Source organism: Thamnophis sirtalis, unplaced genomic scaffold (genome assembly GCF_051295495.1).
Source record: "Thamnophis sirtalis isolate CommonGarterSnake01/CBP01778 unplaced genomic scaffold, rThaSir2_p1.2 scaffold_2, whole genome shotgun sequence".
NCBI classification, from domain to species: Eukaryota; Metazoa; Chordata; class Lepidosauria; order Squamata; family Natricidae; genus Thamnophis; species Thamnophis sirtalis.
Genome location: NW_028261382.1, coordinates 15742852 through 15766424, shown reverse-complemented (window position 1 = coordinate 15766424; position 23573 = coordinate 15742852). Strand labels below are relative to the sequence as shown.

At 45.4% G+C, this 23573-nt stretch overlaps 1 protein-coding gene across 1 annotated transcript in view; it reads right to left on the bottom strand.

Annotated features, from left to right (window-relative positions):
• ADAMTS17 (ADAM metallopeptidase with thrombospondin type 1 motif 17) overlaps positions 1–23573 on the bottom strand; it is a 166188-nt gene that overhangs the window by 131983 nt on the left and 10632 nt on the right. The window contains exon 3 of the mRNA XM_087704329.1: positions 15952–16114. Coding sequence (XP_087560455.1) covers positions 15952–16114 — 163 coding nt within the window. The remainder of the gene's footprint in view (positions 1–15951; positions 16115–23573) is intronic.

Sequence of the window (23573 nt, the reverse complement as noted above, 5' to 3'; positions counted from 1 at the left end):
GTATTCCAGCCTAGAGGTCACAAGGGCCCGAGTGACTGTTGTGAGCGCCTCCCGATTCATGTAGGGTCGCAACTGGCGCACCAGGCGAACCTGGACGAATGCCCCCCTGGTCACAGCCGTTAAGTGGTGGTCAAATGACAGCTGTGGATCCAGGAGGACTCCCAAGTTGCGTACCCTCTCTGAGGGGTATAAAATTTGACCCCCCAGCCTGAGTGGTGGAATATTAGCCAAATCTTTGGGAGGAAAACACAACAGCCACTCGGTCTTTTCTGGGTTGAGCACAAGCTTGTTAACCCTCATCCAGTCCATAACGGCCTCAAGGCCCCGGCTCATCACGTCTACCGCTTCATTGAGTTGGCACGGGGCGGACAGATACAATTGAGTATCGTCCGCATATTGATGGTATCTAATCCCGTGCCTGCGGATGATCTCTCCCAGCGGTTTCATGTAGATGTTGAATAGTAGGGGGGATAAGACCGAGCCCTGAGGCACCCCATAATTTAGGGGCCTAGGGGACGATCTCTGCCCCCCCACTAACACCGACTGTGACCTGTCCGAGAGGTAGGAGGAGAACCACCGTAGCACGGTGCCTCCCACTCCCACCTCCCGCAGTCGTCGCAGAAGGATACCATGGTCGATGGTATCGAAAGCCGCTGAGAGGTCAAGGAGGACCAGGATGGAGGAATGTCCTTCATCTCTGGCTCTCCAGAGATCATCCATCAATGCGACCAAAGCGGTTTCTGTGCTGTAACCGGGCCTGAAGCCTGACTGGAAGGGGTCTAGATAGTTTGCTTCTTCCAAGGACCGTTGGAGCTGGAAGGCCACCACCTTCTCAACAACCTTCCCCAAGAAGGGAAGGTTGGAGACTGGACGATAGCTATTAAGAACAGCTGGATCCAAGGATGGTTTCTTCAGGAGGGGTCTCACCACCGCCGCTTTCAGTGTGGCGGGGAAGTTCCCCTCCCGAAGGGAGGCGGTTACAACCGCCTGGATCCAGCCTCGTGTCACCTCACTGCAGTTAGTAACCAGCCATGAGGGACACGGATCCAGGACACAGGTGGAGGTACTTACAGCTCTCATGGCCTTGTCCACATCCCCGGGGGTAACGTCCTGAAACTCAACCCAGAGCTGTTCTACTTGGTCCCCCTGCGCCTCGGCTGGAACTGCGGGGGTGGAGTCCAAGTCCGACCGAAACCGAGCAATTTTGTCCGCTAAGAATTGGGCATATTCTTCAGCTCTGCCCTGCAAGGGTTCCCCCGCCTCCCTTTTGTTCAATAGGGAGCGGGTTATCCTAAACAGGGCGGCTGGACGGGACTCAGCGGATGCTACCAGGGTGGCTATGTGCGATCTTTTTGCTGCCCTAAGTGCCCTGGTGTATTCCCTGGTGCAGGTGGTTACCATTGCTCGGTTCGATTCGGACTTATCGGACCTCCAACGGTGCTCTAGGCATCTCCTCCGGCGCTTCATCTCCCGGAGTTCCTCGGTAAACCAAGGGGGTCTCCGGGATCCGCCGCCTCGGAGGAGCCGCAGTGGCGCAATCCGGTCGAGGGCCTCCGACGCTGCCGAGTGCCACGCAGCAGCCAGAGTCTCCACCGGACTGTGGGCGAAAGTGTCAGGGATAACCCCAAGCTCTGTCTGGAACCTTGACGGTTCCATAAGACGCCTGGGGCGGAACCACCTGGTCGGTTCCTCCTCCCTACAGTGGGGGTTTGGCCTCCGGAAGTCAAGCCTCAGTAGGTAATGGTCTGACCACGACAGGGGTATGATGTCACTCCCCCTCAGACCAAGATCACAAATCCACTGCTCCGAGAGAAATACAAGGTCAAGCATGTGTCCCGCTGAATGGGTTGGGCCTCGAATTACTTGGGTCAAGCCCATGGCTGTCATGGAAGCCATGAACTCCTGCGCCCCATCAGAGTTTTCACCGAGCGACGGCAAATTAAAGTCCCCCAGGACCATCAACCTAGGGAACTCAATTGCCAGCTCGGCTACCGACTCGAGGAGCGAGGGGAGGGCTGCTGCAACGCTGTTGGGAGGCAGGTATGTTAGCAGCAGACCCACTTGACCCTTGAGGTCCAACTTTAACAGCAAAGACTCACACCCGACAATCTCCGGAGCAGGGACCCTACGAGGAACTAACGACTCCCGGATAACAGCGGCCACACCCCCACCCCTTCTCTGGACTCTCGGCTGATGCAGCACCTGAAATCCTTCTGGGCACAGCTCTACAAGGGGGACTCCTCCCTCTGGGCCCAGCCAGGTTGACCTCACTCCATTCCTAAGAGGTCCATAAAGGGGGTGTGCATAAGCGCACCGGCGTGCCTACCATCCCTGTCCTACTGTCCCCATTTATTCGTACCCATTTCCTGCATTCATGTTTATGTTTATACTTATACCTGCCATCTCATACATGTTTGACAAACTAACTAAATAAATAAAAATAAATAAAACAAATCAATAGGAGATCTTCAATGAACGGGTGCACATCAAGTGAGCCCCCTCCTTGCCCCTCCCTCACAGAAATAGTTTTTTCCCTGTAGACAGTTTGCTAAAGTACAGGCCTAGACTATAATAATGATGGATTAAGGAAGAGGGGGGGAGGGTTGACTCTTTCAACAGAGCAAGCCAATTTCTCCTGCATCTGATTTATGAACCTTGGAACGCTATTCCTCCGCGAGTCAATAAAAATCCAGAACTAAAATAAACAGCAGCCATTAAAGAAAGGATGAAATGAAGAGCACCCGTCTCCTCTTGAACAAACTGATATTGTAAGCTCGGCAGCTCAGGGTTAGTAGCAAAGCAAATAAAAGTCAAGCAGGAGGAGCCATGGAGGAGCAGGAGCAGGCCCAGGAGAACAGATACTTAAAACAGAAACACAGGCAGGTCTTCCAAATGAGAATGAGCCATGGGTGAAGAATCGGAAGAGAATGATCAATGGGTTTTCACAGATTAACAGAGTTGGAAGGGACCTTGTAGGTCATCTAGTCCAACCCCCCACCCACCCAAGCAGGAGACCCTACATGCTAGTGGTGGGTTCTGGACCCCATCGCAACCGGTACACTGCACACGGGGCCGGGCACCCTAGTCAGGCACGCGCGCTGCGCAAGCATGCTCACGCCACTGCCGTGTGACACCCAGCTGCTCAGCGGAGGTCGCAGAGGTGCCACATGCTGTGCCCGTGGGCGCAATTGGCCCGGTTACTTCAAAGACAGCTATGGAATGCGGGCGGGCAGGTGGGCCAAATGAGCCACTGTACCGGTACGGTAGACACTGATCATGGCTACTACCAGTATGGCTTTACTGGGCCATACCACCCGGAACCCACCACTGCTACATGCCATTTCTGACAGATGGCAGTCCTTACTATTTTTTTTTTGTTAACGGTTTGGCACACAGTCAGCCAGGTGTTTAGAGTGGATTTGGCATTTTGCCCAGAAATATGATTTTTGCTTCCCAAAGATGGGGTATTTGTTCTGCCTGCAGACACCAGTTGTATTGCCCCAGAGAGTTGAAAATAATTAAACGTGTTGAAGAATAGTCGCAGGAATTGAGTATGACAAGTTTAGAGAAAATAAAGACAAAGGAAAGAATGGTTGTAAGAACTGGGCATGGCTAATCTAGAGAAGAGAAGGACCGGGGGAGATATGAATGCAGTCTTCCAGTATTTGAGGGGCTGCCACAAAGAAGGGGGGCTCAACTTATTTTCCAAACCAACAGAAGGCCAGACAAGAAACAACAGAGAGAAACGAATCTAGGAGAGAAGCAACCTGAAATTAAGGAGGAACTTCCTAACAATGAGGACAATTAACCAGTGGAATAGCTTGCCTCCAGAAGTTGTGGGTGGTCCATCATTGGAGGCTTTTAAGAAGAGACTAGACAGCCATCTGTCTGAAGTGGTATAGGATCTCCTGTTTGAGCAGTGGGTTGGACTAGAAGATCTCCAAGGTCCCCTCCAGTTCTATTCTGATGGATTGAAATCCTGCAAAATAGCTCCATTCCAGAAGCTAAAAAGAGCTGGCTAGATCCATTTGGGAAGCTCACGGATTTAGAATAGAGGATAAGAGCCTTTTTTTCTCATTGTTGTTCTCTAACAACTAGCACTGAAGGTTTGCTGCAGCAAATAGCCATTGGAATTAGGCGTCACCTACAGGAATCTGTCCAATTCTCTTTGATAACCTTCCAAAGCTAGCTGCCTTTAGCGAAAATGCTGGCAGAAAAATCCCAGAGCTTCACTACCCTCTGTGTGAAAAAGTATTTCCTTCTATTGGTCCCAAATCTGTTGCGTTTAGTTTCACTGGAAGGCTTTGAAATCTGGGGGTGGGTGGGGGGCTCTCTGTTTGCACTATTTATGTCATGCAGGATTTTATATGCCTTTTAAATGAAAGGCCCACAAATGAAATCATCTTTTCTCCTTAGAGAAATTGCCCCAGTTGTACTTTAGGTGCCTTTTTTTTAAAGGCACAAGTCAGTGGTGGGTTTCAAAAATTGTTCGAACCTACTCTGTGGGTGGGGCCTCTTTGTGGGAGTGGCTTGCCACCCATGTGACCAGATGGGAGTGGCTTGCCACCCATGTGACCGGATGGGAGTGGCTTGCTGCCCATGTGACCGGATATGAAGATGCCGACGACACTTGTCAGAACCACCTTAAATTACCTCACACACAGAACTGGCATGCATAAGAATATGATGTAAACTTGTTTTTTAAAAGGAACCTTTGGTTTGCGTTAAAACAACTTCAACACACGCAATGTTCTGATTGCACCACAAACGCAGTAGTCATCCTTACCTTTCACAGAGGCACTGAGTTTTATAAATATGAGCATGATTGTGTAGAATAATCATATCCAAGGACCAGTGGTGGGTTTCAAAAATGTTTGGAACCTCTTCTGTAGTTGTGGCCTGCTTTCCGGGTCCACTGGTGGAACCTCTTCTAACCGGTTTGGTAGATTTGATGAACTGGTTCTACCGAAATGGTGCGAACTGGTAGGAACCCACCTCTGGCACAAGTAGACCTACATGATAGTCCCAGATCAATCTAATCTCAGATTTATATAAGAGTAAGTGTATTTCCATTCCCTTTTTAATCAACTTATCAGAAAGGTCGGCAGTTCGGCAGCTCGAATCTCTAGCACTGCATAATGGGCTAAGCTCCCATTACTTGTCCCAGCTTCTGCCAACCTAGCAGTTCAAAAGCATCTAAAATGCAAGTAGAAAAAAATAGGCACAACTTTTGGTGGGAAGGTAAGAGCGCTCCTTGCTCCTTCGCCATTGAGTCATACCGGCCACATGACCACGGAGATGTCTTTGGACAGCGCTGGCTCTTCGGCTTCGAAACAGAGATGAACACCACCCACTAGAGTTGGGAATGACTAGTACATATTCCCTTTACCTTTAAGTGTGCTTCCATTCCCTTTTTAATCAACTCTAGATTGGTTTTTTGTGTATTTTGTTTTAATATCATTTCAGCACAAATTTGTTGTTTTCTTGTAGCTATTCATGTTGCATTGTGGAATGAAGAGAGAGGGGAAAGTATAAATTGCTCAAAGAGTGCCAGGCTTCTAGAAATTCCCTGGCATTTTTGGATTTGGTCTGTTCTAGGGTGGTCACATTTTCCCAATTGAAACTATGGTTAAATAGATGTTGTGAAATTAAAGAATTTTCATCATCTTCGTTTCTTAGCTGAAGGAGCCAGCATTCTCAAAAGAAACTCTTGTGGTCATATGTTCAGCATGAGTATATACCGAAGTGCACAGAACGCTGCTACCTTCCCGCCAAAGTGGTACCTATTTATCTATTCACATGTTCATGCTTTCAAACTCTTAGGTCTGTGATGGCGAGCCAATGGCACGCTGCCAGAGGTGGCACACAGAGCCTTCTCCCTCTGTGGGCACGCGCGCCATTGCCAGCTGTTCTTTTTGTTTCCAGTTTTTGTTTCCAGCCAGCTGGTCTTTGTGGGTGCTAGACAGGGGTGGGTTTCTCGCCCCGTTCCAACCGGTTCAGTTGGAACGGGGCCGGTGGCATCCTCGTGCACACGCACGGTGCACGCATGCGTACTAGTGTCTGTGCGACGCTCCAGCTGCTCCTGGACGACTGCGCAGGCGCTGTATGCGTCCTGCGCATGCGTGGAAGCGCAGAACTCGTCAAAACCGGGTAAGGACCGCGGGCGGGCGGGCGCACCCTTCGCCGTTCTCGGAAGTTACTTACTTCCTGGTTCGGTGACCAACCGGTTCGCAGGGACCGCCACGAACCGGTTGAAACCCACCCCTGGTGATAGAGCACCGGAAAACGGCCTGAAAATGCCCCCAAAATAACCAAACAATGGCTGGACAATGGCCAGAAGATGGCCTGAAAACTGCCTGAAAATGCCCCCAAAATAGCCATGTGTGCACAGGCCAGCTGGTCTTCAGGTTTCCGGTGCTCCAGGGCATGGGCATGCACTTGCATGCATGTGCATTCTGGTTTGGGCGCTTGGTGGCAAAAAGGTTCACCACAGAGGTGGGTTCCTATCAGTTTGCACTTATTCGGTAGAACCGGTTCGTCAAATCTACCGAACCGGTTAGAAGAGGTTCCACCAGTGGACCCGGAAAGCAGGCCACACCTACAGAAGAGGTTCCAATTTTTTTTGAAACCCACCACTGGTCCTTGGATATGATTATTCTACACTATCATGCTCATTTTTATAAAACTCAGTGCCTCTGTGAAAGGTAAGGATGGCTACTGCGTTTGTGGTGCAATCAGAACATTGCATGTGTTGAAGTTGTTTTAACGCAAACCAAAGATGCCTTTTAAAAAACAAGTTTACATCATATTCTTATGCATGCCAGTGCTGTGTGTGAGGTAATTTAAGGTGGTTCTGACAAGTGTCGTCGGCATCTTCATATCTGGTCACATGGGTGGCAAGCCACTCCCATCCAGTCACATGGGTGGCAAGCCACTCCCACAAAGAGGCCCCACCCACAGAGTAGGTTCGAACAATTTTTGAAACCCACCACTGGAGCTGGGACAAGGAATGGGAGCTCACTCCATCCTACGGTGTTTGGGTTTCCAACCCATGCTCTCAGCTTTCCAGCTGTCTTTAATTGCTGGGGCATCAACCCTCGGCCCCTTATAAATTGCTTAAGAGCCCCTCATCATGAGAAGAGCTACAACAGGAGTGAATGAGAGTTATTTGAGCTCCTAAAGCAGCGGTTCTTGCTTGCCAACTCAGTTCTGCATGTGAAGAAGGGATTACTATCATCACAGAACTCGTCATGAGATCATAGTGAAGAATTGACCTCTCTCTACTTTCTCAGTGTCTTTTTGGTGTCTCACCAGGAAAGCCAATTGCTGACTCAAACGATACAAAGTAAATGACAAGCAAATTAATACTTTTAGTTGGCCCATACACATAAATTGAGTCCTACCCCTATTAATTAGGCTACCGCTGAAGACTATTCAGAAACTTCACAGGCCTCAAAACACAATTATATCCCTGCCAGAAATCCAGGCATTTAAAACATATCTTTCCAGTTTTAAAAAACCAATTTCTGTGTTTACTCTCAAGCTCTTGCCTGCTGCTCTGATCTTTTGAAGCTTAACAACGGCTGGGAATCTGGAGATCTCAAGGATTTTACATAAGTCTGTCCAGGTATAAATATATTGCATTGTTCATAATCCCGCTCAGAACCTGTTGGGTTTTATTGTTAAGGTACTTGGCTAGAAAGCGGGAGGTTGTGAGTTTTAATTCCACCTTAGGCATGAAGCAAGTCACTTTCTCTCAGCCCTGGAAAAGAGGGAATGGCTTATCATTCCAGGGACTTGTCCGGGCAATTGCTAGGAGACAATACTGACTCAAAGACATCAATAAATGATTTTTTTTTTTTAAAAAATCCCATTCCAGCAATACAGCAAGGCAGACAGAAACATGGACAAGTTTCTATTTGCTGTCGGAGACATCTGACAGAGGGAGGTAAAACAAAAATGAAGATGATGGGTTTGACCATACAATCAAAGCCTTGTTCTATTTTTGACATGTTTTCTCCAACTTCCTATGTACCTGATAGTCAAATATGGGGATTCTTTAGCTACTTACAATAGAATCCCCTGTAGCAGCTTGTGTATTATATCCTTAGAGCAGGGGTCTCCAACCTTTCGGACTTCAGGGACCACTAAATTCATTGTTTTAAATCCCATGGACCACTAATATGATCTGCCTAATGACTGGCTGGGTGGGCGTGGCTGGGTGGTCATGTGACTGGGTAGGCGTGGCCAACTCGATGTCACTCATGTCAAAGGGTGCCTCATCAGCCTCTACTCACCCCCTCCCCTCCCTTCCTAGCCATTCTTCACCTGTCCATCCGGGCTCCTTAGGGTCCCAATAGGAAGCAGTTGTTAGAGCTGAGCAGCCACCATGAGAAAGAGTTGGCAAAACAGCTCAGTTCAAATTGGATCTGACCAAGAAGGAGGCTCAGCAGAAGCACCTCACTGAGGACTACAAGCATAGGCTTTTCAAGCAGAAGGAAGATCTGCAGGAGCGCAAGGTACCGGTGCCTGGAGGCTCAGAGGGCTGAGATCGTCAGCCAGTTCCAGGCCATGATGCAGTCCCACTGGAAGAAGGGCCTCCGGCTCTTTGCACTTCCCTCCAGCCTTCACCCAAAGCCCCACACCAGGAGGCCGAAGCAGACCCCAAGTCAGAATTTCTGCCCCCCTCTGACCCACACAAAAAGACCCTGAAAGGGGAGACTCTCTGCAGCAAAATAAATGTTCACTGCACGTATCCACCCCAGGGGCCCTAGTTTGAGGACCTCTAATTTAGCGCAATATAAAAATTCCAAATATTTTTTCTGCAGACCACCAGAATTTTCTCGCGGACCACTGGTGGTCCATGCTGACCGCTGCCTTAGAGAACCATTCTCCAGTCAGTTCGGGGTAGTCCTTACGGGTTTCCTTCATTCCCAATTTATCTTTGTAATAACTTTGGGATTAGATATGGCTGGGTTAAAGTTATTCTTGGTAAACATAGCGAGGCTCAACATCTTACTAGGCTGATATAGGAGCGCGTAAACACAATCTGTTGTTGGCTCATTTAATCATCGACACGAATTGTATTGTTCCACAAAATAAACGTTCACTTTCCTGAACTGTAACAAAAACCATGGTCTAAGGAACATACGTCTCGTTCATTCCTAAGTAGTGTTATTCGGCGTGACCATCATAAATAGACAAGGATAATTAGGGGCGGGAAGGAAATCTTTGCCAACTATTAAGGAGTTTGATCCTGACCAGATCCTCAAGGTTGACTCAGCCTTCCATCCATCCCAGGTGGGTAAAATGAGGATCCAGATTGTTGGGGGCAAGAGGCTGACTCTGTAAACTGCTTAGAGAGGACTGTAAAGCACTATGAAGCAGTATATAAGTCTTAAGTGCTATTGCTAACTATCATCTAATATATCTGCCATCTCTATCTATCTCTATCTACCTTTGTCTATCTACAACATCTATCACTGTTTATCTGTCTACATTGTAAGAAAATCCTCCCTCCCCCCTCCCTCCCCCCCCCTCTCTCATTCTGGTCCAGTGATTATAATATAGTATTGCAGGCTGACTCTGTCCACTGCCAGAAGTTCAATCCTGACCGGCTCAAGGTTGTCTCAACCTTCCATTTTTCTGAACTCGATAAAACGAGGACACAGATTGTTGGACTGTAAAGCACCATGAGGCGGTATATAACTCTCAGTTCTATTGCTATTGCTATTTAAATTAGATTTAGAATGAGTTCGCGCAGGAAAAGCAATCCTTCCGTTGACTGGTGCACTCAATATATTTGGAAACTGTAAATCCTAGAGTTTCCAGCCAGTATGTTCCAGAAAACATCACATTAGGAAAATGTGAGGTCAAGGAACATAGGAACACATACAAGATGGTTGCCAGTTTTACAGCCTGTAGCATTTTGAGTTCACAATACATCTAACACAAGCTGTCATCAAAAAATGCACTTGTTCGGATTACAACATGTACTTCCTAATAAGGCATAAGAGAGTTTTCATTACATTGCTTGCTATTTTTAGCATGCCTAGTTTTTGGCCACAACAACAGGTGTTCCAAGCCAAGTTAAACCTGCAGCTGCAAAGAAATAACATGGTAGAAGGATGGTGGTTAAAGATGCAGGAGAAAATTATTTAAACCTGAAGCAACACATGTTTAGGATTTCTACACTGGAAACAGTGGTCCACAACTGATACCTGGGCCATGGGTATATGTTGTGGCCCAGCATGAGCCATTGGAACTGCAAACAGACTCCGATAGCAAGGAACCCTATGAGTTGGCTCTGGAAGATGTGGAGGACCTGGACAGGGTTCAGACTCCGAGCAGGGACCAGAGAGGCTGGTTGGCCACCAGAGGCGCCTGAGGCATGGAGCAGCGGTGAAAGCCAAAGGGAGTTTGTCCCTGATGTCAGGCCCTGGAGCAGTGGTGAAGACGTCAGGCCCTGGAGCAGTGGGGAGGAGCTAAGGGAGTTGATCCCGGACACCAGACAAAGACGGGCAGATAAGCGCCGGCAGCAACTACGGAGATATAGAAGATAATTGGGGCCAGGTGGTTGTGATTAGGCTCCTCCCAAGAGAGTATATAAGAAGAGACTTTGGGAGGAGACCTTTTGCAGGACACAACCGTTATACTAAAGCTGGAGAAGCTCTTGTGTGTATTTCTTATCTGTGGATGTCTGGGTTGCTGCCAAAGTCTTGTCTGTGAGTTAATTACTGTGAATAAATTGGCTAGCAGTAATCTTGTGTCGGCATGACTCACTGCACAGAGGGGGGTCAGAACAGGTACACCAGAAAATCTCTTAAATATCATTATCTCTTTGTGAACTTTGAAATTTCCAATTTGAAATTTCAAAAACGAGCAACGCTGGGTGGAAATAAAATAATTGGCTTTTGGAAAAAAAAATAATCTTCAGCGCTTTCCCTAAACTAAGGAAGCATCTTCAGAGCTTCTTCTAAATCTTGGAAGCAATAAGACTTTGCTTGGTTAATGGCAAGTTGTCTTTATTTTAGACAATATACTAATGAGTATTGTCTACATCTGTGATGGCAAACCGATGGCACGCGTGCCCAAAGTGGCATGTGAAGCCATGTCGCCTGTCACGTGCGGCCTTGTTTGCTTGTCTTCCAGGTTTCTGGTACGCGTGATTGTCAGCTCTTCTTTGCGCATACAGGCTTCTGGTATGCATGCACACTGGCCAGTTGATTGGGCGCACATGTGCGCTAGAACCCAGAAGTTTGGCTTTACTGCAGCACAGCCCTAATGAGCACATGTGCGCGCCATTACTGGTCTACGTGGTCTCAAAAACAGAAGGAGTTCAGGGCATTCGAGAACTCCATCCCAGATATAGATTATGCTACTATTTTATTTTCCTAGCAAGCAAGGTTATTTTTCCTATATCCTACCTGGGACCAGGGATTCTAAAGTTTGATCAGACCACCAAGGAAGACCAAACACAATAATGTCTTTCAACTTTTCTGACTGCTTATTATTCAGAAAATGTACATGACATTGCGCTCTTAAGGTAGTTTACAAAGTACACCCAAATCAGAACACCTGTTAAAAATAAAGCAACTATTAGTAATAAAATTGAATCATAGAGGCTCCATATTGCAATAGCACTTAGACTTATATACCACTTAATAGTGCTTTTACAGCCCTCTCTAAGCGGTTTACAGTGTCGGCCTGTTGCCCTCAACAATCTGGGTCCTCATTTTACCCACCTGGAAAGATGGAAGCATGAGTCAACCTTGAGCCAGTCAGGATCAAACTCCTGGCAGTCGGCAGAGTTAGCCTGCAATACTTCATTTTAACCACTGTGCCACCACGACTCAGTACAAAAAGCTTGGTCTTCAACTGAGAAGATGTGTATTTTCATTTATCTTAGCATGGAGGGTCTTCATAGATAAGTCCTAGTAAGTTTTGTAAGGATAGTGGCAGGACAATACAAATTCTGCCTCTTATCAGATATAGTTCTAGCCATACTTTTATAATTCACAGCTCACAATTTCAGGAAACGCATGACTTATGCCCAAATACAATTTTCTCCAACCTAGAATTCCATAGATGCCTTTATACTTTAGACATGTAATTCTTTACTGCAAAGAATTCTACAAGCTGTAAAAATCCATAAAACTGGAGGATATCCAGGTTGGGTGATCCTGGCTTAACATTATATGTGCACCCAACCAATTGGGTTTATTCAGCCAATTAGGATTAACAAAACTGAGCATAGGGTAATAGGGTGTGAGCTTAGTCACCAATTTTAACCCACAGCAAATCTAAAGAAATTTATTTTGACTACAGCCAGCCCACAGATTGTTCTGAACAACTACATTCTCTTCAATCTGCTTATGGGTGTGATATTTGTGTTGTTATTGCTGGCCAGGTTCACAGCTCTGCTCTCTCGATTTGTGTTTTTCATTCTGATGGAATCTTGGTTCTGTGCTTTGTGTTATGAGCCTCACTGTCTTAATTTGGAGTCGAGTGACACCTACATTGGTTGTATAAATCTATCTATCTACCTGTCTGTCTGTCCGTGTGTCCGTGTGTGTCCGTGTGTATCCATGTGTGTGTGTTCCAGCATAACTCTGGAATGCCTTGAGCAATTTCAACCAAACTTGGTATACAGATGACTTACTCTTTGGAAACAAATACTGTGAGGGTCAGACACCCCTCGGGGTGTTTTTTTAAGACACAGCTGTTGTGCCTTCCAATGGCTTCTACCGTACTGCCCTAAAATGGCTTCTACTGTACAGCGCAGTGGAGTTGCCATGGTAATGGCTTCACAGTACCCCACAAGGAGACCCCCACTTTCCCTGACACTTCTGGGGGCACAGGGAAAACATTTATAACTAAAATTTAATTGTCGCCCGAAATCAGGGCTTTTCCTGTCTAATACAGCATTAGGATGAATAAATTCCTGGTCAACGCAGGTTCATCAGCTAGTCAATAAATACATTTAAATTTTCACTAACAGTCGAGATTTCTTTTCCCTTGGCTTTTTTTTCCATGCCTGCCTTTTTTTTTTGCTTGCCTTTTAGATGTTAAAAATAAAGCCAGGGTGTTTCTTTGAAATATGTTCCTTTCTCTCACACGATTTAAGACTTTGCAAGAAGAATGCGGTTTAGCAAACCCAAACTTTTGCAAGCCGACATATTTCAGAACGATACACGGGGGTCTGATGGCCCTGTTTCAGAGGGCGGATATAATGTGCCTTGTTTTCAGCTGGGTTTTATACCAAATCCATTCTCTGTAATGAGAGTTTACATCACTGGCTGAGATCTTGGGGAAAGAGATTAAGAAAGGAACAGTAGATTCCACAGGAAAACAGCACGTTTTCAGCCATCGAAAGAACCATTGCATGCTTGATTACATTCGTACAGCTTAAAGAAGCCTTTCTCCAGAAAGGGTTGAGATGTTTTTCTCCCAAACATTTGTGAAATTGGTATATTTCACAAGCTGGGATGACGGCAAAATAAGCGTGTTTCTGAAGATGCCAATCAGATTATAAATTTCTCAGAGCGCTAAAAAAAAAAAGGCTCCAGCTTATCTTCTTCTTCTATATCTATCTATCTATAAAAAATGGCTGTGTGTATGTTCCTGCATAACTCTGGAACACCTCAAGCAATTTCAACCAAACTTGGTACACAGATAACTTACTCTCTGGAAACAAATTCTGTGGGGGGGTAAGACACCCCTAACACTCCTCAGGGTGTGCATTCTGTTAAGATGCAATCTGTCGTGCCTTAAAATGGCTTCTACTGTACTGCCTTCAAATGGCTTTGACTGTACAGCGCAGTGGAGTTGCCATGGTAACAGCTTCACAGTACTCCACAAGGGGGCTCCCTCTGGTAAGGGGGAGAGTCCAGCATTAGAAATTGCGGCGACGTTCATGGAAGGAGGGTCGGGATAAATAAATATCTGGGCAGTGCTGGGTTATCAGCTAGTTTTCTATAAAAGCTGCATTCCCACCAATACAGGTAGTCCTCGATTTACGACAACAATTGAGCCCAACATTTCTGTTGCTAAGCGAGACGGTTGTTAAGTGAGTTTTGCTCCATTTTATATAACCTTGCTTGCCACAGCTGCTAAGTGAATCACTGCAGTTATTAAATTAATAACACAGTTGTCAAGTGAAACTGGTTTCTCCATTGACTTTGCTTGTCCGAAGGTCGCAAAAGGTGAATCACATAACTCTGGGACACTTCAAGCACCATAAATATGAGTCAGTTGCCAAGCAGCCGAATTTTGATCACGTGACTCTGGGGATGTGGCCTGCAATGGTCGTAAGTGTGAAAAGTGGTCACCAGTCACTGTTTTCAGTGCCGTTGTAGCTTCCAACAATCATTAAATGAATCTGTACATAATAAATTATTATTTATTAGGTTTTATTTCTGTATATAATTATATTCTGATTCCGTCTTACGTAAAATATTAGGGCAAAAGAAGTGTACCAAAATAGAGCTTAACACAGTGCTTCTCAACCTTAGTCCACCTGAAGATGTGTGGACTTCAACTCCCAGAATCCCCCAGCCAGCACAGCTGGCTGGGGAATTCTGGGAATTGAAGTCCACGCATCTTCAGGTGACCAAGGTTGAGAAACACTGGCTTAACAGAATATTCTGGTTTCCATAATGCGATTTGTTCGATATTTGACCGCCATTGCAGTTTGTACAGAAACATTTGTGGTTTAATATGCTGCAAGAACGTAGCATTATAATTATAACAGCCATAGTGTTACAATCCACTTGCAACCCTGTGCCTGTTTGATCTCTTCGATTGTCTAAAACGTAATATGTGATCCACCCTGTACAGAAGACACACAACTGAGATTTATGGCATTCCACAGGCTGATGTAATGCACATCACAAATTCTCCCCAGCAGGCTAAAGGGAGGCTAAAGCCATCGACTTTTTTCGGCTGAAAATACGTTTGCATAAGTTTGAAGGTTACACTGAGCTATAAACACAGGCTTGCAAAGTATAGTTATTGAGTTTAGGGGTGCTGAAGGATGGGCAGAGTGGGGAATTGGGTGCTATCATGACTCTGCCTCCATTGCACCAATTTCATAATTTGTGTCATTTGTACAATGATGTCAATGATACACATGACGCATTGTCGTTATGCACCTATTGGACGCCTACAGGATTGAAATCCACTTACCTTTACTACCGGTACGGTAGCAAAGTGAGCGCACATGTGTGCATTCGCTCACATGTGCCACCTCCGCACATGCGCAGGACTTTCCGTGCATGCACAGACTGTCAAAATGCTGTGCGGGTGTGTGCAGCCTGCTCCCAGCGTGCCTGGCAAGCGAGTAAGCGAAGAGTGAGGTAAGCGAACAGTGAGGGGTGGGTGGGAATCCACTGTGCCATGAGATTTAGATTAATGTAAATATAAAACTAATATAAATCGCGTGGCACAGCTGATCATCAGAAAAACTGGTTCGCCCGAACTGGTAGCATTTTTTAAAAATACTGGTTTGGGCGAACAGCTAGCATCTTTACTACCAGTCCGGGCAAACTAGTAACTGGAGTGGGGTGAGAATTGAGATTTTGCAATATCCTTCCCCTGCCACATTCACCAAGCCATGCCCACAGAACCAGTAGTAAAAAAAAATAGAATTACACCACTGCTACAAGGGTATTGTATGCCTTACGTGTTGTTATGTATATGAAGACATTTTGAATCCTGCTGTGTGTGCTGATTGTGTGTGCCACAACAAACTCGGACATTGACTAGATTCTTGTGTGTAGGCATGAGCAATACATCATCTTAACTGGAACTTAATCTGTGTCCTCAAACCCTAACCCTAACCCTCACCCCTAACCCAAATCCTAACCCTAACCCTAATTCTCAACCCTCACCCTCAACCCTCACCCTGCCTAACATTAAGTGCTGTAACCATATGGATCTCTACTCACCCACCTGGTAACACGCTGCAATGTTCCATAGGGATCGTTGACTTCAAAGGACGGCCCAGGCTGGACCTCTTCCTCCTGACGAAGTGCTTTTTCCCATGGAATGAGGATTCAGAGCTGTTTACGGGCTGTATCTGCACCTCTTCTAAACCGATCTGGATATGGCCAACCTGTCCACCAAAACAGACAACCACCTAATTGTTAAGGGTCTAAGGAGATTCTCAATCAGATCATGAGCGCCCCAAAGGTTCAAACCTTGGAGCATGGTTGCACCAAAACCACCAAAGAGCCACAGTGGCGCAGTGGTTAGAGTGCAGTAGTGCAGGTTACTTTTGCTGACTGCCAACTGACTGCAATTTGGCAGATCAAATCTCACCAGGCTCAAGGTTGACTCAGCCTTCTATCCTTCCGATGAGGACTCAGATTGTTGGGGGCCATATGATGACTCAGTAAACAACTTAGAGAAGGCTGTAAAGCACTGTGAAGTGGTATATAAGTCTAAGTGCGATTGCTGTCTTCCTCCGCCCCACCCTGATGCTATTCCTGGTGCTGCTGTTGTTTTTTCTTCTCACACCTCTTTCCATCCTTTCACAGTTTCTCTATTGGCACACGCACACACACACACACACACACACACACACACACACACAGTGTGGGTAAATACAAAACAGAAGCGGGCTCTCCTGTGGTCTTTTCTTGAGTTTGAATAGAAACGGGAGAACTTAGGAATGCCAGATTGCTAGAGAGGAGCTTGTGCGACGAAAGAATTTACAGAAGATCAGACATTCACGTGTAACCCTTGGTCGCCTTCATAGCTACGAAAGCACCCCAATACCCTCTATCTGCTTTGCAAATTTCTCTGGATTTTTTCCTTTTGACTCCAGAGAAGGAAAGTTATTTGAAAAGCATATGAGCTGGCAGAACTGGTGGATTTTTTTTTTAGAATAAATTGAGATTAGGTCTGCCCAAAATGTTTGAGAAATCACAAAAACAAGATCTCATCCCAAAAGACAAAACATTTCTTGGTACACTGTTGAGAAAGGAGGCGTCCTTGGCACTCTCTAACCACGATGGTTGTCTTACAGACGTTTCATTACCCAAACTAGGTAACATCATCAGTGCTAGAATAGAGAGCAAACCCCACTCTCTTCTAGTACTGATAGTGTTACCTAGCCGGGTAACGAAACGTCTGCAAGAAAACAACCAAGCGTGGAGAGCACCAAAGGCACCTCATTTCAACCCTGAGTTACAAATATTCACTTTATTGGCACTGTTTAGAAAGGCTTGTGATCAAGACTTCATATTAGTAGTTTCCAGGCGTTCCTTTTATGTTTGGCAACTTAATGCTTCTCAATAACATGGTTAAGCAAAATATTTAACACACACAAATCCTGGCTGAAAACATCCCAAAAATGTCACCACTTTTGGATCCCCAGGATCTGATTGTCCACTCTGCAAAAATCAGAGAATGATATATATTAAGGATATTGCGTCTATGTCACATGGTTCACGATTTGCAGGAAAGCGGGACATGAAGACAATGGAAACAGCACAAAAACATTCAGAGGCTAAACTAAGATGATCAATCTAACTGGGATAACACCCTCAAATCCGCTTAAGCCAGAAAGACATGCTGGAAAAGCAGGGCCCTACAGGCTTGCAAAATGCAAGAAGAACACAAAATTTAAGCTGGACGGATATGACCTTGTGGATGACTCCCACTCTTTCAAGGACCTTGGAGTACTCATCTCTAATGATCTGAGTGCCAGAGCCCACTGTAACAACATTGCCAAAAAGGCACTAAGAGTTGTTAACCTAATCCTGCATAGCTTCTTCTCTGGTAACACTGTACTACTAACCAGAGCATACAAAACATTTGCTAGACCAAGTCTTGAATACAGCTCATCTGTCTGGAACCCGCACTACATATTGGACATTAATACAATTGAGTGAGTCCTGGAGATATTTCATGAGAAGAGTCCTCCACTCCACTGTATCTTATGCCACCAGATTTGAAATTTTGGGCTTAGACAATTTAGAACTACGCCACCTTCAGTCTGATTTAAGCGGAGTACACAAAATTATCTACTACAAGGTCTCGCTGCTTCTTCTCCAGTAATATTGTATTGCTAACTAGGGCATACAAAACCTTTGCTAGACCTATTCTTGAATACAGCTAGTCTGCCTGGAATCCGCACTGTATATCAGATATTAATACAATTGAGCAAGTCCAGAGGTATTTCACAAGAAGAGTACTCCACTCATCTGCTCACAACAGAATACCCTAGGCCACCAGGCTTGAAAGTTTGGGCTTGGAGAACCTAGAACTATGCCGCCTGACCCAAGTGTAGTACGCAAAATTATCCACTACAACGTCCTACCTGTCAATGAATACTTCAGCTTCAACCACAACAATACATGAGCACAAAATATATACAAACTCAAGGTAAACCGCTCCAAACTTGACTGCAGAAAATATGACTTTGGCAACAGAGTGGTCAATGCCTGGAATGTGTTACCTGACTCTGTGGTTTCTTCCCCAAACCCCCACAACTTTAACCTTAGACTGTCTATTGTTGACCTCACCCCATTCCTAAGAGGCCTGAAAGAGGTGTGCATAAGGGCACCAACGTGCCTACTCTCCCTGTCCTACTGTCCCTTTATTTGTCTCCATTTCATATAATCATAATCTCGTATGTACGTATATCTATTATCTTATACACGCTCGACAAAACAAATAAATAAAAAATGAATAAAAAAATAAAGTCTAGCTCTACACAAAGTACACAAGATTATTAAATCATCTTCCTCCATCTCTACAGACGCTCTTGCAATACCACCAAGCTATTTTTAGCTACCATAAATATACAACATATAAATTGGTTTTGGAATATTTGACAAAATCTCAACAATCCTTCAGTACCAAAGGATGTAGGAGGCGCCTCTGTCTCTAATTTTACTCTTATGTAAACCCACTATAGAGAAGAAAGCTAGAAATACGACATTCATTTAAAGGTCTTTATACCAGCCCAGCAGTCACCCAAACAAACTCTCTGGGATATAGAACAGCTGTCTGCCTTAATGTGATTTACAATCTACATTACATATGTGTTGTAATTTATACAGACTCACACATACCACACACATTCCTTGTCTTTGCTTACAACCGAGATGTGTCATTAACACAGCACAGCTCCAAGCGGTCCATTAAGATATAAGCTCAATGTAAGAAAGCCATCCTCCCCTACACCACAAGATTATTTAGGCCAAGCAGGAAATGTTTGGAAATAAAACAAATTCTTTCCGGACATTCTAACTGTGTTTTGGCATTCTGACCAATGCGTCAAATCTAAATCCTCGTTCTTTTTGATACGTGGTGATTGTAAACCTTAGGAATAGAAGGGTGCTAAGCCAGGCTTCCCAATAGCGTGAAGCAAACTCCTTGTTCCGACAAAAAACCCTTTTATTCATCGACTGTGAATTCTGCTCATTCACATCCAACAAAGTCTTTTAAGGGAGGATTTATAGTCACAGACCTTCTCTGGCTTGGAGAACTGCCAGGCCAATATCTGAAAAAACTTGGCAAGGAGTCTTGGAGAGTCACAAACCAATTAAGAGAACTAATTGTCTCCTGCAAACTCCACTCCCCGGTTGCTCCCCTTTTATTTCCTCTGGGCGGGGCCATCCATTGTCCACATGTGGCCTTATTCCCAAGTCAACCCCTGTTCTATAGCTGTTCCCTTAGTCTGGCAACTCTGCACATGCGCACACTGGGAACAGTCTCCAGCTGTTTGTCTGCCTCACTGATGTCTGACTCTGAAGGCAGCTGATAATTGGCATACGGCTTTGGCCCCCTCTCTGCCTCCAACACAGAGCCCTCATCCAGAGCTTTCCCCAACCTCCAGAACTGGCTCATGTTGCTTCCCAACCTCCTCACTGTCCGAATCTGCTGCCAGCTCCTTTGGCCAGTGGCAGGCTACAACAGGAAGTTGTAACCTTAAGAGCAACCCAGCAAGACTTAAATATATTATTCTTGCAGTTAGGATCCAACTCCTAGGAAGAGTGTCACACTAAATCCTTGGAACAGTGGCTGAGTTCATGCAGCATACATACTGAGTTTAGGAAGCATGCTCTTCCTAAATGTGTGTTTCTCAATCTTTGCAATTTTAAGATTGCTGGCTGGGGAATTCTGGAGATGAAGCTGACAAAACTTAAACTTCCCAAAGTTGAGAAACACTTTCCCAAATCCATTTTATGGTTTCTCCTTAATTCCACATTGCTTCTCTCCTTGGTTAGTTTCCATTGCTTTGTCTTGCCTTCTGGGGCTTTGGAGAATAGCTTGTATTGTATTGTATTGTATTGTATTGTATTGTATTGTATTGTATTGTATTGTATTGTATTGTATTGTATTGTATTGTATTGTATTGTATTGTATTATTTGTATGCCGCCCTTCTCTGGGAGGACTCAGGGCGGTGAACAATTCAAGGGGGAAAAGGGGGAACATAAAAAGACAAAATACAAATAATAAAAGTAGACAACAGTCGCACAACCATACATGTCAAGAGGGGAGAGAAGTCATCACCCCCAGGCCTGCCGGCAAAGCCAGGTTTTGACGGCTTTTCGGAAGGCCTGGAGAGAGGTGAGGGTCCGAATCCCTGCGGGGAGTTCATTCCAGGGGGGCGGAGCTGCCACAGAGAAGGCCCTCCCCCAGGTAATAGCCAGGTGGCATTGGCTGGTAGATGGCACCCGGAGGAGGCCAACCCTGTGAGATCTAATGGGTCTGTGGGAGGTAATTGGCAGCAGGCGGTCTCTCAAGTACCCAGATCCAATACCATGAAGGGCTTTATAAGTTACGACTAGCACCTTGAAGTGTATCTGAAGACTGATCGGTAACCAGTGCAGCTCGCGGAGGATAGGTATAACGTGGGTGTACCGAGGTGCACCCACAATCGCTCGTGCGGCTGCGTTCTGGACGAGTTGAAGTCTCTGAATAGTCTTCAAGGGCTGCCCCATGTAGAGCGCATTGCAGTAGTCCAGTCTTGAGCTTGATTCCCTCTTCTTTGTGGCAGCCTCTCAAATACTGGAAGACTGCTATCATGTCACCCCTAGCCCTTCTTTTCTCTAGACTAGCCAGACCCAAAATCTGCAGCCGTTCTTCATATGATTTAGTCTCCGGGCCTTTAGCTGCTCTTCTCTGAACTTTTTCCAAAGTCTCAACATCTTTTTTTGTAGGTGACCAAAATTGTTTGCCTTATTCCAGGTGTGGTCTTACCCAGGGTTTTGTAAAGCGGTACTAATACTTTACGTGATCTCCATTCTATGCCTCTGCTTATACAAACTCAGGATTGTATTAGCTTCTTGCTCTTTCGGGTCTTTTAAATGCTTTAGGGTCTTTGAAAAAGGTTATTTTGAGGGTTTGAGGAGGAGCTTTCTTAACATGCAAATGTAGGGTAGCTATGTAGAGACATGTTCCCAAGAATACCCCCTTCGCCACTTTGTAATTAAAGATCCAAGAACAGGTGCATATTTTGGTCATGTTTCTTCATGCTGATTTTCTTCCGAAGATAGGTGGTGGGCTGAACATTCTTGGCTTAGCTCTCCACAAAAGAGGGGGAAGCACAGAGGCGGAGAGAATAAGCGTAGAATTGTCTGCTTATTTGTGCCATAGAAATGACAATTCTTCAACCACCCCTTTATTTACGCAGCATTCAGACACTAGCAACAAGAAGCGGGACACTCCTTTTCTCCCCATGTACATGTATTCCAGAGGTGGGTTCCTACCAGTTTGCACCTATTCGGTAGAACTGGTCCGTCAAATCTACCAGACCGGTTAGAAGAGGTTCCACCAGTGGACCCGGAAAGCAGGCCACTCCTACAGAAGAGGTTCCAAAATTTTTTGAAACTCACCACTGCTAAAGGGTTAGGGGTGCAAGGATCTTGTAACGTGACAGCTTTAAGACTTGCATGCTTCAATGCCAGAGTTCCTGAGCCAACGTGACTGGAGGAGGAATTCTGGGAGTTGAAGTCCACAAGTCTTAAAGCTGTCAGGTTTGAAGACCCCTAGTTTTTTTTTTCTAAAGGGTTAGGGGTGCAAAGATCTTGTAACTTGACAGCTTTAAGACTTGCGTGCTTCAATGCCAGAGATTCTGAATAGCTACTTGGACTGACCTAAGTACTAATTCATAATTTCATATCCGGTCACATGGGTGGCAAGCCACTCCCATCCGGTCACATGGGTGGCAAGCCACTCCCACAAAGGAGGCCACACCCACAGAGTAGGTTCGAACAATTTTTGAAACCCACCACTGATGTATACCGATGGTAGAAGTGCGAAGAGACACTGACTAGGGTGTGAATCATCTCTGAGTATCTTCCTTACTCTGCTAAAGCATTGAGACCCGACGATGTCATCCAGCAGTGTTAGAGGGCAACCGATGGTTTGATCAATTTGGCACAAGAAACTATTGGTTGCCCTCTAACACCACTGGATGAGATTGCCTGGTCTCGCTGCTTCTTCTCTGGTAATATTGTGTTGCAAACTAGGGCATACAAAACCTTTGCTAGACCAATCCTTGAATACAGCTAGAATCCACACTGCATATCAGATATTAATACAATTGACCAAGTCCAGAGGTATTTCACAAGAAGAGTACTCCACTCCTCTGCTCACAACAGAATACCCTAGGCCACCAGGCTTGAAAGTTTGGGCTTGGAGAACCTAGAACTATGCCGCCTGACCTAAGCGCAATGCACAAAATTGTCTTCTACAACGTCCTACCTGTCAATCACTGCTTCAGCTTCAACCACAATAATACACGAGCACACAATAGACACAAACTCAAGGTAAACCGCTCCAAACTCAATTGCAGAAAATACGACTTCAGCAACAGAGTGGTCAATGCCTGGAATGCTCTACCTGAGAAATTAGATCGCCCTCCATCTTGAAACTTTTTCGTAAGACTCTGAAGACGTAGTTTCGATAGTGAGCCTGGGGAATCCAGAGTCCGGTGGAGCCCATCAAATGGCTTATTTGACTGTGTGTTGCTGCGGTGGGGTGGGGGTGGGGGTTAGGTGGTTATTGCTTTTTAATTGTTTTTTTTTTAATTTTTAATACTGTGTTTTTATCATTGGTGAGCTGCCTAGAGTCACTGTGAGTAGGCTGCTATTGTATTTTCTAAATACAATAAAATTAAAAGAAATTCCTTTCCATTGGAAAGCAAACACATCATCGGAAAAGCACAGGTGACTTGCTTCACCCCTTTGGATTATGCCACATCAAATCAATGTCCAATCTTAGTGGGCACATACAGGTACCCCTCAATCTATGATGTCTCATTTAATGAGTTATAAGGAGCTCAGAAAAGGTGCTTTATGGCACTTCTCAACGTGGTAAAATGTCATCCTAACCCCCATCCTCCAGTTCACATGACAGCCTTCGGACACTTGGTTACTGGTTCAGATTTACAACTGGGTGCAGCATCCCACAGTCATGGGAGCACAATTTGTGACATTTTTGCTGCTTTCCCGGCAAAAATGTCCCCTTGCAAAAATAGATTTGGACTTATGACAGTGTTATTCATTTAATGGCCCCAGTAAAAATGGTTACAAAATCGGGCTGCCTGGATTTA